At 34.4% G+C, this 17,908-nt stretch overlaps 1 protein-coding gene across 3 annotated transcripts in view; it reads right to left on the bottom strand.

Annotated features, from left to right (window-relative positions):
• Nucleotides 1-17,908, bottom strand: part of LOC126889763 (lipase 3-like) — a 175,025-nt gene that overhangs the window by 86,564 nt on the left and 70,553 nt on the right. Inside the window, exon 4 of one of the 3 annotated variants that reach the window (XM_050658341.1) lies at nucleotides 12,789-13,036. The exons of the other annotated variants lie outside the window; for them this stretch is intronic. Within the exon in view, the coding sequence (XP_050514298.1) occupies nucleotides 12,789-13,036 (248 nt within the window). The remainder of the gene's footprint in view (nucleotides 1-12,788; nucleotides 13,037-17,908) is intronic. 3 annotated transcript variants of the gene reach the window in all.

Consider the following 17,908-nt stretch of genomic DNA (forward strand, 5'->3'; position numbering starts at 1 on the left):
AGTTGAGAAACCTATTGGAGGCCATTGGTTTCCTATACCAACTTGTAGTTAAAGTATTGTCTCCCATTCTGATGACACGCATGTCTAAGAAGGGAATACTTTTAGTGGTGGGGTCCTCAAGTTCAACAGTGAATTGTAAGTGAGGATCAAACCCATTGAACAAAGACAAGGTGGCCTGTATCTTGTCTGGAGGTAAGGCTAGTAATAGGTTATCAACATACCGCTTAATAAAAGGGACTTGGAAATCCAAAAGACTCAAACGGTCAGACACTAAATCATCCAGTACAAAGTTGACTAGGATGGGAGAGATTGAGGAACCCATAGGTGTCCCAAAAGTTTGTAGATAATATTTGTCATCAAAGACTAAAAAATTGGTGTCAAATACTAATTGCAACAGTTCTGGAAGTACATCCCAGGACAAAGGACAGTTAGGTTGGATGGAGTTCCAGTGATTTCTTAAGGAAATTGTGACAATAGCTAGAGGTAAATTGGTGAAAAGAGATACTACATCAAAACTCACTAAAATGTAACCTTGTGGAAGTCTGAAGTCATTAATAAATTCACTAAAATGAAAAGAATCTACAATTTATAATCATTATTATAGTTGTAAGATTTTGACAAGATGTCAGTCAAAAATTTTGCAATAAATATGTATATTAGGTGAATTAATTGACGAAACAATGGGCCTCATGCTCAGCGTAGGCTTATGTATTTTCGGTAGACAATAAAATCTAGGAGCATACCCATCATAATTATGTAGAGATTTTGCAAGAGGTTGATCAATGATCTTTAAGTTTTTAAGGTGAGTAATAAATTTATTAATTTTATTAGTGAATTAAGAGCAAGGGTTGGTAGAGAGAGGTTGATAGTATATATCATCATCTAACAACGATTGACTAAGACTGAGATATTGATCTCTATCCATGAGTACAGTGGCATTACCTTTGTCACTAGTGAGAACAAGAAGATTAGGGTGGGTTTTTAAAAATGATACGGTCTCCCTGTAAATCTTATCTAATTCCGATACGGGTTGTCTAGGGCGATTAGTAAAATTCAACAAAATATTGTTGGAAGAAGACCTAAGAGATAGAAGGTCAGATGTGTCTGCATGAGACAAAATATTCTCAACATCTGCCAATATTTTACTAACAGAATAATCTTTAAAAGTTGGGTGTAGGCCAAATTTCGGACCCAGAGACAACAACTTGAGAATGTCCTGAGGGACCTCAATCTTAGAAAGGTTCTTAATCCACTTAGGGTTGAATGGAATTTTCTTAAATTGGTACATCTTCGTAAGAAGCTTGATAACTTAGACACCCCTGAATTTTAACTGATATATCGATATTTCTAACACCCCTGATTTAACTGGTACTAATAGACTGATATATCGATATTTCTAGGTCTCCCTGTCATCAGTCAGTCGAGCTGGTACTACAAATTAAATCACGGAAGGCTCTCAGAACGTCTCCAAAAATTTCGCCACTCTAGTGGCAGCTTACAGAGGCGCCATCTTTTTTGATGGCAGGGAACGAAGACGATTTAATAATATCGTCTCGATATCATTTAATAATATCGTCTTGACGAATTTGTGCTCCAATGCCATGTATTATGGCGTTTTAACTCATATATATCTTAAAGTATAAGTACAATATGTTTGATACGAAAATGTATCTCAAATGATATCAAAATATTTAAAATTCACATTACAATACAAATTAAAACGTAACACAGTCTCGGCTTGTAAAAACATTTTAGTCCAGGGTATTAAGGTTTTTTTTGCATGACAGTTCAACAGCCAGGGTACTGAAGCATTTTCTCGACAAGTAATACCTATAAGAACAAATTGTAACTATTTGCCGCGTAGGATCTTGCGGCCATTTTTATTTATAAATAATTTAGTGTCAAAAAACGGCCTTTTTTCCTTTTTTTTTTTTCAAATCAATGGAAAACAGTGAAACTTATGGTTTTTTTTAGTACAAACAGCTTCGAGAGCATGAAAAAAGCTTTAAAATTGCGTATTACATAGTTTAATATACACATTTATTGTTAATATAATTGCGAAAAAAGGTCGAAATGACAAAAAAAATAATTTTGCAATAACTTTTCAAAGCGATTCATTCAATTGTTTAAATTTTATTCAAATTGTTTATCCCGGAGATATCCCTATTTTTGCAATAATATAAGTCAAAAAAATTATGTTAGAACTATTCTACAGGTGTCAAATGAAAGAGCATAAGCTAAATATACTAAATAAACAAAAATGTTGTTGCTTAGTAAACTATCTTTTAGTAAAGTCGTCCCAGGAACGCAACTCATCAATATTGGCAATATCATTTTAAAGTCGTCTACTTTAAAATGTATAATACGTGTCTGAATTGCCGATATAAATGAGTCAGATTAAATAAATTATTAGAAGAATATTTTACTAAGCAACAGCATAAGCTAAATTTAAAAGTGAATAAAAAATGCATTTATTAGTAATAAATAATTATGCAAAAGCATCGTCAATTTTTTCTCATAATCTTTTAATTTTTATTTATATAATAAATTACATATTATTATATTTATTACAATTTTTTATTAATTATTATATAGAATGAGGCAGATAAAGGGCCTATTAGAAATATCTCGAGAACTAGAGGTAACTGAATTATGAAAATTGGAATAATCAGGTTTTGAAGACTGATCTATTTAATGAAAATATTTTCATCTACTTGGTACTTCCGGTTATACCGGAAGTTGCTTATACCTTCGGTTATACCGGTTATACCTATATTTTGACATTTTTGGATTCTCCTCGATTTCTTCTTTCTTAAAATATAATGTTTTGTAACATTATACAGGGTAGGTTAAAAGATAATTACGTTTTCTTATTAATTTCGTAGCAATATTCACACCCTGTAGGATTGTAGTAGTTTGACATAATAAACTCTATTTACGTTCAAATGATTTTTAATATAGTCTACTATTGTTAACAATTATTAGTATAGCTAAATTTTTAATTTTAGTATACAGGGAGGGTCTAAACCCGGAATGAGTATTTTCTGAGTTTTCTTAAATGGAACACCCTATATTTTAGTATTGTAATGAAATGATATTTCATGGTACTTTTTTATTTCTTAAGCATTCCCTATACCTAACTGCTTTAATTTGTGCTTAATTGTTAATCGCACCAACAATCTTAATTTCGATGGTATTTTGACAGTTCAACCATTATTGGCAATTTTAAGTATCAGTCTAGATTAATAAGTATTTATTTTCAAAAAATTATTTGTGATTGAATATTTTCATGGCCAACCCAATACAATTTCACATATTTTGTTTTGCAATTAATGTTTTGCTTGAATTACCAATAACTCACAAATTAAAGCAGTTAGGCATAGGGAGTGCTTAAGTAATTAAAATGTACCATAAAAGAACATTTCATTACAATATTAAAATACAGGGTGTTCCATTTAAGAAAACTCAGAAAATACTCATTCCGAGTTTCGACCAACCCTGTATATTAAAACGAAAAATTTAACTATACCAATAAATCCTAACAATAGTAGACTATATTCAAAATCATTTGAACATAAATAGAGTTTATTATGTCAAACTACTACAAGCCTACAGGGTGTGAATATTGCTACGAAATTAATAAGAAAACGTAATTATCTTTTAATCTACCCTGTATAATATTACAAAACCTTATATTTAAAGAAAGAAAAAATCGAGGAGAATCCAAAAATGTAAAAATATACAGTGGGTGTCCCATTTAAAAAAACGAAGTTACAATCAACTTCCGGTAAAATCGAAAGTAGCAAAGAGACCAAAATATTTCCATTAAATTGTTCACATCCCCCCTGCATAACAATTTTCATGATTTTCTTACCTTTAGTTCTCGAGATATTTCTAATAGGCCCTTTATCTGCCTCACCCTGTATACATAACATTACTTGGTATTTCTGCACCTAAAACACGGTAAAAAAATAATTTTTCCGCAAATCGCCACGAAATTTTGACATTCCTGTCAAAATTTCTTGAAGAAAAAGTCAGGACTTCCTTACTGTAAGGAAATGTCATTTTCTTACTGTAAGGAAATGATATTTCCGTACAGTTGTTAGTGTTCAACAACATTTTCCAAGTTTGACAATTCAACCTCAATACGTTTCCATAGTAACCCAAGTAATTTTATTAGGAATTTCAAAGCACCATTTATTTGGGAATAAAATTATCGCGTTTTTTTTTAAATCAATCAATATCTGTCGAATTTTAAACGATTTGCGGAAAAATAGTATGTTTACCTCGTAGGAAAAGCCACATTCCTGGACTCAGTGTTGCTAAGTCTCGGCTTGCGCCTCGACTTAGCAATCTTCACAGTCGTCCAGGAATGTTAAGCTTTTCCTACCCGGTAAACAATGTACTATTTTTTTTGTAAAAAGTTATTCAAAAAGTTTGTAAGGAAAAATTGATGATACTATTGAATAATTATTTATTACTAATAAATGCAAGTTTTATTTACTTTTTTAAACCAATTTGAAAGTTTAACTCATGCTCTTTCATTTGACACCTGTAGAATGGTTCTAAAATCATTTTTTTCTGACTTATGTTATTGCAAAAATAAAAAAAATACTGGGATAAACTATTTAAATAAAATTTAAACAATTGCACGAATCGCTTCGAAATTTTTGTCAATTATTAAGCACTAAAGAACCCTCATTTGACAAAAATTTCAAAGCTGTATACTAATTTTTACAAAAGTTATTGCGAAATTATTTTTTTTTGAAATTTCGACCATTTTCCGCAATTATATTAATAAATGAGTATATCAAACTTTGTAATACGTCATTTTAAAGCTTTTTCCATGCTCTCAAAGATGTTTGTACTAAAAAAATCATAAGTTTCACTGTTTTCCATTGATTTGAAAAAAAAAGAAAAAGGCCGTTTCTTGACACTAAATTGTTTTAAATAAAAATGGCCGCCAGATCCTACGCAGGAAATAGTTACAATCTTATAGGTATTATCTGTCGAAAAGACGCTTCAGTACCCCGGCTGTTGAAGTGTCACCAACAGGGTATATTTTTGCCTTGCCTATTAATTATTAATTTTCTGTAAGGATCTTGGCAACAAGTCGATAGATGGTCTTTGGAGCATCTTTGCCAAACAGGTAATCAAGATGGTTACAATTTTTCAGCGGCGACTCAATCTTTACCACATTTGCGTTGACAAGTGCATTCTGCAACCTTTCAACGTCTATAGGAGAGGACATCCAGTCGTTTTTACTGAAGACCAAAGTGATGTTGGTCCTGATTTTCTCCAATTCATAATCTGGTGGTGTAAGACGGCCCCTGTAAATTTGGATATTTTTCACGAACCCAAAATCAAATCTGCAAAATCTGTGGGACTTGATTTCTTGTCCGAAATGAACGAGTTGACGGGTTGCAGCTCCAGCTGGGTAATATTCCGTAATGATTGGGATTTCTTTGGTCCTCATTTGTTTTTCATTAAATCCACTCATTAGAAACAGTGCGTTCTTGCATATTATCTGTAAAGATAAGAAATGTTAATTATGAAATAAGAAACAAGAAATTTAGAAACAACTTGGGCAAAACTCAATGGAAATTTCAGAAAACCGCCCAGGTTTCTTAGAGACAGACACAGAACATGAACAACAACGAAATCAGAATGAAGAACAGATTGAGAGAACAATAATCGAAGTAAAGAATGCCATAAGGACTTTAAAGAACAAAAAATCAGGGGGCCAGTAGGAATCGTTAATTAACTAATTAAGTACGGAACACACAACCAAGTCCAGAGCAAAAGTCAAAAATTACAGAAGATAAATGTCACTTAGTAGGTATTAGTAACTTGACCCCAACGTACACCCCTATACAAGTGGTTCACTATATTAAAGATAAGCTAGGCATTAACGAATATATTAGATGTTACGCACTTTTAAAGATGCTGAAACAACGGGTGGAATGCATAAAACGTAGTACCTGCTAATGCTTCAAATATGTACTATATTTTTGAAGATTTGACTACACCTGCAAACCATTAAATGCTTTGTAAATGTAGTAAAATCTTCAAAAATGTAGTACATACTTGAAGCATTAGCAGGTACTACGTTTTATGCATTCCACCCAATAGCTGGCTCTGCGTTCAAAATAGCTAGGTATAAAATCTAAACCATCTATTAACTTATTATTTAATAAGGAAATTTGGCCACCTGGTGTTAACATTAAATGGTCTAGAATCTTTCTATTCTGAACCAACGATTTCATCTGAGTCACATAAGAATCCGAAGAATCTCAGAAGTCCTGTCACCTTGGAAAATCCAATTACCAATTCACGCAAGAACAAAGATGGAGTAGAAAACACAAACATACGTACAGACAAGCAGGATATCTTAAAAGCCATTAAACTTCATCTTGCTTATCTACACGACCAACCTGCTTCAGTGTTTTATGATGGATTTACCAACACAAGCGTTAAACTATTTTTGGCTTCCGAGGGAATTCCTACTAAGACTGAAGATCTACGACAAATTCTGCTAGAATTTAACAATGCCTATGGAATTGGTCCAGATGAGGTGGAAGTTGATCTTGCTGCTTTTAGGTCCTGTCTCACTTCTGAAAGAATTATACACCTGCAAAAATCAAGGGAATGTCACCGAAATCACTATTCCGCTGTCTCTCCAAAACGAAATTTTTAAACATCACGACGTGATCTGAGGGACTAGAATCCTCAAATTGTTTTAGTAATAACAACATTAGCATGGTTCTGATTAATATTCGCTCTATAAGATACAAAACTGATGAATTGTTTTTGTTTCTAGAGGAATTATTATTTCCCCGGTAGTTGCGGTTACAGAGCACTGGCTTGAAATCAACGAGCATTTTTTGTAGAAAAATACACCACAATTGCTAGGTATGGTCGTCCAAGCTAAGCTCATGGAGGCACCCTGATTCTTTCTATGAGCAATGATTTTTCTTTGGTAACAAGATATGACTTTCTGTTGTGAAACCTTCTTTGAGTTTTCCTTAGTTCGGACAATATTCGAAATTTTTACTCACTTCGCGATGTGGACAACGTGAATTATCCACGTCGCGGAGTGAGCATTTTATTCGGACATTGGCCGAAGTGAAATATTCAGAACGCGTTTTGGGTAAACGAAAGTACTCAATTGCCGAAATAAACACGTTCACCGGAGATTGAGCAAATCCATAATACCCATAACCCGACGTGGGTAATCTATTTTACCTACGTCGGGTTGTGGGTGTTTTTAATTTGCGCAAACGTCGAAAAGCTTCAAAAAATAATTTTAAAATACTGAGCAAAAATATTTTTTTTTATTTTTAAATAAAACACCTTGTAACTCAATAAGGAGCCATATTTTATTTAAGCGATTTTGGTTAAATCGTAATATTTTGAGGTCTAGAGTCTACAACTCAGAGATACGACATTCTTAATGAAACCCTCTCTATCAGCAAAACTCTATCTTTTACTATAAGAAAAAAAGAAGAAGAAAAACGACAAAAAAATTTGTTGATTAGTGAAAAATTCCCAGGAAGCCGATTATCGGAACAGCCTTTCAAAATGTTTAATCCCTGCGACGTTATTAAAAAAAGAAATTATAAACAAATTAGAACAATTTTCAAATGCCATTTAGAGGGGAGTTAAATTTGAATTTTTCAATAAATTTTTCGAAAACATACATTTTTACAGTTTTACACAGATTTATATTTTTCTGGTAACAACCGCGATTTTACAATTTAAAATATAGTAACATTTAATAAACAAATTAAATAACTCATAAATTATTAAATATTTTTAACCAATGTTTTTGCCTAATACTGGTAATATAGCGCAAGTTCTCCTATTAAATAAAATAATTCATATTGCTTATTTAAAACGCAAAATTTTTTTTTGCAAATTTGTTTTTTAAATTTTATATATAATTATTTAAATAAATAGGGGGTCAAATTTAATTTAGTAAGTCTTAAGTGAAAGATTTGTCCTTCAGCTTCGTATAAAAAAACGCTAAAGACCCTCACTAAAATGTAAATTACCTCAGCTGTTAAAAAAGTAAATATTGTACAAAAATGACCCCTTTTTAATTATTTAAACAATGATCCCCTCATATGATTTGGATACTTTTTTGAAAATATCTTTTGTATTCACCTAAACTTTGATATAAAATTTATTTCAACCTGTACGGAAATACATTTCGATTTTTTTATTTTATTAGGCTATATATTAGGGTGGAACGCAAATTTATTTTTTCGAATTTCATTTTCGCGGGGTGCGGAATTGATGCGTCTTTCATTTTCGAATGAAAAACTTAGATGACATTTTTTCGAATTTTCAGTCTGAAAAGTGCCCCAAGGTAATTGAAATTTTGGAATTTTGTAAAAAAAAATTTCTAAAAAGAATTCGATAGTCAACTATAGTGAACGATAATGTTTTATTAATTTATTTCAGCTATTAGGACTGTAATATGAAGAAAAAAAAAAGAAAAATAGTCAATATAACATTGTGAACGAGAGTCTTTCTTAGTATGAAATTTAGGCATCAAAAGGCATGATTTGAGCTTATTCTTAATGAATCCGTCTCTCCTCTGTGACCCACAGAGGGCAGCACTTGATTCTGTAACTAATTTGATACACCTTTCAGAGGATTGTGTGTGACACGGAATTTTTCCGTGATGGCCTATGATGGCATGAGATATCCTTTCGGTACTTAAATTCTTCGTAAGTGGAGTTCTGTCTTGGTTTTCCAATCTATCATATCGATTTAATCATCAGCATCCATATTTAAAGTAGGTACTTGGAAAATATGTAAGGCTCCTATGTATGATGTCTCTCTGATCTTCAATATTCTGCGAGTGCAACTTCTCTGACGTATTGTATGTTGTCGGCTAACATTCCTAGTAGTAGATTCTCTGAATGTCCAAAGAATGCATTTCTCTTTATGACTGGGAAAATCACATTCTTCAAGTGGTTTGGCAAATAGCGCCACAGTTTTATCTCATTTATCATATAAATGTTTGGCAATAAAAATACAAACTGGCCTAGTCTTGATCCTGAATCACATAGGAGCATAGACCGTTAAAATAAATGTGCTTAGTAAAATTAGGTTTTCTGACGGAGTTTGGCTCGAGACATATAATCTCAATATCCGATTAACCATTGTCAACCATCTAGGGTAAACTACTTTACCAGGATTTTTTTTCACAAAATTTTCATCGCAATGTCCACTATTGATATACTGACATTTGTAGTAGATTTAGTGAATCGGTGCTTAATTTCTGTGTCGATTTGGTAATATCGGGCAACGTACATTTAATTGCATCAAACGGAACAATGGGTAATACTTCACAGATAGTAACTGCCTTGCCAATGGGGCCTGTGAAACCTTTTGGTCCACTTCTAATGCCATCTAGATGTTGAAAAAGATGACGCAGTGTCAGTTCATTGGCGTGTAGTTGGCATATGATCCATTGGAATGGAGGTGAAAACTTGATTTCCAATAAACGAATAATGCCACCTTTGTTTCCTTGGTTAACGACAGTCCCATCACAACCAACAGCCATTATTTGATTTACATCGATAGAGTTCGAGGAAATAAATGTCAGAATAGAGTTACAAAGTATTAGCTTTAGAACGAGCTCGTCGAACTCTATTTCTGTCTATAACCCGTGATGAATCGTTTTCAGTAATAAGACCAATGTCGTGGAAAGCTGCAGAAATGATTGCTACCCCAGCACGATCTGAAACCCCATAACGATCTACTGTTCTGGCAATAACCGGAAATGTGACATCAGTCATTGTGAGTGAAGAAGTGGAAATAATCGATTGCGATTGGAAGTCCTCAACTTCACCGCTTTTGTTTAATGTATCTGGCTGTTGAACATTCGGTCGTATCTTTAAAGTTGTAGGTAATCTAGAAGTACTAGGAATAGATTCCACCCCTATTTGCAAGACTATTTGTTCTTCACGTTGCTCTTGTTGGTGTAATCTATGTAAATCCATCTCAATTTTTTTGGTCGCTTCACGATCTAAACTATTAATAATTATTTTATGGTCAGTTCGTTGGTCGACTAAGAAATTTCGTTCTGGTATTGGAGTCTTTCGGTTTCTAGGACAGTTGCAATCTCTGAACTCTAAACATTTGCAAGTTGCAATATCAAACAATTTCTTGCTATCCTCACCAAACTTTAATAGCCTCTCTTTGTAACCGTTTTCGTCCTTCCTGCCTTCATAAGGTTTCAATAATGTTATATACTTATCGTGGAAAACTATAATAATTCTGGCCAATATTGTTTTGTGTTCTATTAACTTATAATTAAAATTGCGTGGGAGAGTGAAGGTCGACTCCTGTGACAGGTTATAACTCTTTGGTTGCAGCGTTAAGTCGGGGGTTGGCGCGAAAGTCCAAATAGATCTGGGCAGTTATTCTGATAAAAATAGAAATAAGTGTTATTGAAGTTTTAGATTCATATCTTAGAAGCGAATTGATACCACGCCCCGCGTAGGTAAAAATGCAAAAATAAAATTTTTTTTCAAATTTCAAAATTTGACTCACGTTGGGGCAGATGTTAGAGTCGAAATATAAAAAAATGACAATTAACTTTTCCAATCCTTTCCCACAGTAGCGTCGATTTCGCACCCCGCGTTTGTAAAAATTGATATTTAATTTTTCTCCATATAACAGCGCTCCACCCTACTATATATGCTCCGAAAATTAGAAGAGGAATACACAAACAATGGATTGGAAATAAATCTAGAAAAGACTGAATACTTAACAACAGTGTGAAACTTGGGAATGGATGATGATTGGAAAATTAACAGCACTGAAAAATTCAAATCCGTAGAATCCATACTCTCAAAGAATGGAACCATCGATCAAGAGATACCCAGGTAGAGCAAGATAGACAGATTACAACGGGAAACACCAGAAATTACCACAAATGAAGATGTTAATATAAGTGCACAGGAAGTACGAAAAACACTCGAAAAGCTGAAGAACAGAAAAGCTGCAGGTAAGGATGGAATATCAAACGAATTACTGAAATATTGTGGAGCAGCAATGACAGAACAATTAACAACATTAATTGACAAAATCATAAAACACAATAAAATACCGGAAGAATGGAGAACGAGCGAACTAATTCTACTGTTCAAAAAAGAGATAAAAAGCAGCCAGAAAACTACAGAGGTATCAACTTGTTAAATACTACCCTAAAACTTACAACTAAAATCTTACAAGATGTAATGAAACAGAGGATAAGTTTAGCAGATGAACAACAGGGTTTTCGTACTGGAAGATCGTGTACAGATGCAATATTCGTCATAAAGCAAATTACTGAGAAATCACTAGAGTATAATAGACCAGCATTTCTATGTCTGATTGACTTAAAGAAAGCATTTGACAGAGTAAGACTCAAAGATGTAATCCATCTTCTGTATAATAGAGAAGTCCCTCTAGATATCATAAAAACTCTTAAGAACATATACCAAAACAACAAAATGGAAGTCAGAATAGATGGACAACTTACAGAACCTATAGATATAAGCAGCGGAATAAGACAGGGTCCTGGACAACTTACAGATGGACAACTAGATGGATAAGATGGACAACTTACAGAACCTATAGATATAAGCAGGGACATTGAGTCCTATGCTTTTCAATTTAATCATGGATGAAATCATCAAAAACGTCAACAAAGGAAGAGGATATAGAATGGGAAACAAAGAAGTAAAAATACTCTGCTACGCAGACGACGCAATATTGATAGCCCAAGAAGATGGTAGCATGCAAAGATTAGTCCACAGATTTAACATAAGAGAAAAAGAATTCAATATGACAATTTTATCTCAGAAAACCAAAACAATATTAATCAGTAAAGAACCTATCAGATGTAAAATAGAAATTGATGGTATCATTATTGAACAAGTAATGGAAGTAAAATACTTTGGAATTACATTGTCAAGTTACGGAGACCTAGACAAAGAAGTGAGAAATCAAGTACAAAAAGCAAATAGATTGGCACGATGCCTTAATAACACTATATGGCGAAACCGACATATTAACACTGAGATGAAGTCAAGAATCTATAAAGCCAGTGTAAGACCAATAATGACATATGCATCAGAAACAAGACCCGATACAGCCACAACACAAAGACTACTGGAAACGGCAGAGATAAGAGTACTTAGAAGAATTACAGGAAATACGCTGAGATCGAATAATAGGAGCGAATATATTAGAAGACAATATAACGTACAGTGTATAAACGAATGGACACTAAATAGAAAAAAAGAATGGAACAATTACATAACCAGAATAGGGGAGGCACATGTGGTCAAAATAGCACGAGATAAATCACCAATCGGTAGAAGAAGTATCGGCCGACCGCGCAAAAGATGGAGTGACAACCTTCCATAGAGGTATCAATCCCCCAATTATTAAGCAGAATTGCTTATAAAGAGGAAGAAGAAAAAGAAGAAGACCTGATCGTTAGAGATAAAATAGAAAGTCGTAGAAGTGAAGGAAGAAAACAAGTTCCTTGGTTAAAAAACATTCGTGAATGGACTGATACATCAAATATAGGACACCTTCTCACTGGTGATTGCCAACATCGGATAATTCTTTTATATGACGCGTAAAGAAAAAGACAACGGAAGAGCAGTATCTCTGTTGACAAATATCGGAACATGAACAGCAACGCTAAAAAGTCTATTCTCAAAGAGCAGCGAACAAAGGTGATGTAGAAAAATGCTTAAAAACTATGCAAAACTTACCTTATTCAGACCAGTATTCGAGCAATAAATAGCGGCGGCAAAATTAAGAAAGCTGTCTTCGGCCATAAATTCATATTGTCCCATTACCTTCATCAGGGCTCCAAGTGACTCGGTAGAGCTGGCAAAGAGCTGAATCAGAGGGCTCTGGAGATGGTTCATAAAACCAGTGGGGGCAAGGCTAACGTGGTGGATGATTTTGTCATTATATTCGGGTCTCATTGAAGTCATCACATAAAATGTAGTTGTACCTGTAATTAAATAACACTTAGTATTATACTGATATATTCTTAACCGTCATATACCGTCGTATAACAATAGACTAAAACAGGGAGATGCACTTTCACCAACACTCTTCAACTTAGCTCTGGAACACATCATCAGAAGTTCAAGTTCCTCGAGAAGGAACCAACTTACTACTGGCATTTGAAGACGATATCGATCTGATAGGAAACAAACGATTAAGGTTGAAGGAGACTTTCGTGAGGTTCGAGAAGGAAGCAGAGAAAATGGGGCTCCAAATCAACGAAAACAAGACAAAATATATGTATATGAGTTGCAATAACCAAAGCAGAGACAGAATCGGTCAGAACATCACCATCGATGACTTTAATTTTGAGCGCGTTAGAGAATTTAAGTATCTTGAAACAACAATAACTGAAGACAATAACGGATGACAAGAAATAAACAATAGGATGCAAGCCGTCAACAGATGTTTTTTTGCCCTCCAAAACCTTATTAAATCGAAGCAACTAACAAGTAGCACGAAGATACAAGTGTATAAAATAATAATACGACCCACTGTTATGTATGGTAGCGAAACGTGGACGATAAAAAAGGCAAACGAAAAGAGACTACGTGTTTGTGGAAGAAAAATCCTAAGGAAGATCTTTGGGCCTGTGATGGATCAAGAACCGGGACAATATAGGATAAGAACTAACAAAGATCTCGAAGAACTTTACCCAGACGCCAACATAATAGGAGAAATAAAGTCTAGATGACTCCAGTGGGATGGGCAGGACACCTCAGAAGACCTTCTGACCAAAGAACAGTACGGCTGATGTGGGAGGAAGTCCCAACTGGAAGAATACCACGCGGACACTCTAAACTCTGGTGGCGAGATAATATAGCAGGAGACCTGAAAGTTATGATAGCAATATAGAGAACAGTGAAGGCATGTTGTCGAATCGGCTAAAACCCACGAAGTGTTGTAACGTCACGCTGACATTGGGGGGTAAATCATTAGAGAGGATCGACAAGTATAAATACCTCGGAGCAATTGTAAACTCACAGTTAGATAAGAAGATAAAGGCATAGAGCGCTTCACGCTGGCCTAGTTTTTGCACTCGATTAGGGCATCACATTGGAATCTTATTACCCAGGATTCCATTGTGAAGAGTATTTGGCTACGATAGTTGTGCCCCCATCGCGCATCAGCGTGCTATGGGGGGGAAAGGGATGTCCTGGGGCATTCGAGCGAGATGGGGTTATCCTTGTTTTAAACCTGGGTCAAAACACCTCGCCCCAATGAATTGTTACACCCGAATGTACTCTTTCGATAGGGTGGACATCTCCCACAGGTCGGGTTGAATCAAATTGCTTGCTTGCTTGCAAACTCACAGTTAGATCAAGATGCGGAGATAAAGGTCGAAAAGAATTTATAAAATAAACTCTCTAAATTTATAAAACTAATACTCTCTTCTTTGGATGTTAACAAAGGACCAGATGGGCTACCTACGTTATTCTTAAAAAAATGCTCCTTTATTCTTTCGAGACCTCTGTACTACATTTTCAAGCTCTCCCTCCAAACTGGAATCTTCCCTGACTACTGGAAAGAGAGCTTTCTAAAGCCCATCTTTAAATCCGCTGACAAAACCTGTGTAACAAACTATCGTCCCATCAGTATAATCAGTGTAATCCCCAAGGTATTTGAAAGTCTGGTATGTGACATTCTAACCCCTCTATTTGAACCTCTATTAGTCCAACAACAGTTTGGGTTTAGACCACGAAAATCTACAGAATTAAATCTTCTTAGTCAGGTGGACTTCTTGCTGGATGCCTTGGAAAAGGGGTACCAAGTGGATACGATATACACTGACTTCTCCAAGGCATTCGACAGGGTGCCACACAATATTTTGTTGCATAAGTTAAAACTGATTGGGATTGATGAGCCTTTATTGTCATGGTTCCAATGTTACTTATCTGATCATAGACTGATTGTTAAAATTGGCACTTTTCTTTTTAAAATTATCCAAGTTCCATCAGAAGTGCCTAAAGGCTCTCACCTTGGGCCACTCTTGTTTAATATTTTCATAAATGACATAAATAAATGTTTCGCAATCAGTTTATTTTTGCTCTTTGCTGATGATCTAAAACTAAGCTGTGTGATTAAATCCCCAGAGGATTGTGAAAAACCACAGTACGATTTAAATAACTTGCTAGAGTGGTGTAAAAGAAATGGCATGGAACTTAATCCAACTAAATGTAAAACTATGGCTTTTTCCCGTTCCAGAAATGCTATTGTTTTTGACTACAATATTGGTCACTATAGTCTCGAAAGAACTTTCCTTTTTAAAGACTTGGATGTCACCCTTGATACAAACTTACAGCTGTCTCATCATCTGGAGAATGTTGTTAATAAGGCTTTCCAGATGCTTGGTTTTATTAGAAGATGCACCCAGGACTTCACAAATATTACTGCTTTAAAAACCCTCTACTGTGCATTGGTCCATCCCTATCTTGAGTATGCCTCCTGTGTATGGTCTCCTTTTTATGGAGTGCATACTAATGCTCTTCAGTTAGTTGAACATAAATTTTTAAAGCAAATTGCATATAGACTTAATATCTTGGACAACTACAATGATGCAGATATTCTTAATATCCTAAATATGGCACCTATCACTGCTCGTCATAAGAGAAGGGATCTCATCACTTTCTACAACATCCTACAAGGAAAAACTGGAACTCCAGAGCTTCTTCAAAAAATGAATATTCATGTCCCACTAAGTACAACCAGGGCTACAGTTAGTTTCCATTACCCAATCCACCGTACTAACTATGGTCTTAACAACTTCCTCTCTAGAACCACCAGACTAGCAAACTAGCACCTTAACATTGACCTTTTCCAAACTTATAGCAAGTTTCTGAGTCAGGTTTTAGTAAACATTAACTAAGACTTTTTGTTCTGTAAAAATAATAATAATAATAAACTCAAAAATCGAAAAGCCTGCCTTTGGATCAAAAAAATCCGAAAGGTTGTGGGTTCGAATCTCACCAGGGTCAGGAATTTTTCATTTATTATAAATTAATAAATGAATATAGTTTCTGTCCTTGTGGGATCGGTACTCACCGGAGGGACCGCAGACGTTCGGATACAATTGGCGTCTCTTTGCAAAGACAATGACGTCGACTTTGCAAAGTAACAAGACACTTACTCAACACACACACTACACATGACACTAGGTACCTAACTGTTCAAAATTACCGTACCTACCATGCCAATGGCCATTAGTTGTCGAGGCATTAGCTAAATAAAAAAAAATAAATAAATAATCTCAAAAGTGTCCTTAGGTATTATTGTTTGTGTAATTTGTATTGGTAACATATTTATATTGATCATTTGTATTTTTGTTCTCTTTATTGTATGTAATTTATATTTTAATCTGTTGTTTTTTTTGTAAATGGTTGTAACCTTATATAAATAAATAAACAAAATACAAGTCAATGTTTACAAATAAGACATTAAGGATGGCTATCAGATTGAGGTTCGTCGAATGTTATGTTTGGTCGCAACTATTCTGTGGTAGAAGCTTGGACTTTGAAAGAGCAATCCGTAAAACAATTGGAGGCATTCGAAATGTGGCTATGTAGAGGTATTCTGAAAATTCCTTGCACCGCAAAAGTCTCAAACGAAGAAGTCTTAAAACGAATTGGCCATGACAATGACAGAAAGCTTATGAACATAAGAAAAACGTCGTATCTGGGCCACATACTTCGAAACGATAAATAGGTACTCTGTGCTACACGTCATCGTGCAAGGAAGGGTAGAGGAAAGAAAGAAGAAATCTTGGCTTAGGAATATCAGAGATTGGACTAATCTCGGTGTTGAACAGATATTTCACGTTGCAAAAGATAGGGAAGCGTTTAAAGAAATAATCGCCAACAAAGGTAAAAAAAAGAATGTATGTGTGTACTTTGTACGCACGTAAGAAGTTATACTTCTATTATAATATAAGCTAACTTTATACTGGGTTGGGCTAAAGAATGGAACCAAGCAAATATCTTTGAAACGAAAAGAACAATCTTTTTGAAACTTTGCATGCAAGTACAGTGACGCAAAACGCATCTGTTGCTATACTTTTTGTTACTAGTTCACTTCCGGTTTCACCGGAAATACCCTTAACTTATTTATTTTAAATGGGACACCCTGTATATTTTTGCAGATTTTGAAAGAACTTATTATTTTTAATTTATACATACCAAATTTGGAAGAAAAAAATAGTTAAAAAGTGTCTGTAGATAATTTTTTGTATTAAAAATAAACGAGTACTACCATCCATACTATAGACTAAAACTATTGTTGTATTTATTTGAATTTAGCATAGTAGGTAACTGTTACTGAACTAATTGGCAGAAATAAGTTTTATGCAAAATGGTTCATTTAAGTGAAAGAGATCGCATTGAAATATTAATGATAATCGGTCATGGTGATCGTGTTAAAACTCATGACGAGGTGTGTAATATTTTTAATGAATTGCATCCTGAAAGAAATCCTATATCACGTTCAACGGTTACTAAAACATTGAAACGTTTTAATGCAGCTGAGATAGTCAAAAATTTGCCAAAAACTGGAAGACCACGGACTGCAACGAACGAAGTTATTAAACAAAATATTTCAATTGATTTAGAGGAATCACCTCAAACTTCCACAACAAATTTGGTACTAAACCATGGAATAAGTCAACGTTCTGTAAGGAGAATATTGAAAATGGAAAAATATCATCCGTATAATGGATTCATTATTGGTTCAAGAATTGTCAGATGATGAACCGGCGGCTAGAGTTTTGCGAACGAATGATGGACATTTGTAACAATGACGAACATTTTGCAAGTAATGTAGTGTT

The sequence above is a fragment of the Diabrotica virgifera genome, chromosome 8 (genome assembly GCF_917563875.1).
Source record: "Diabrotica virgifera virgifera chromosome 8, PGI_DIABVI_V3a".
NCBI lineage: Eukaryota > Metazoa > Arthropoda > Insecta > Coleoptera > Chrysomelidae > Diabrotica > Diabrotica virgifera.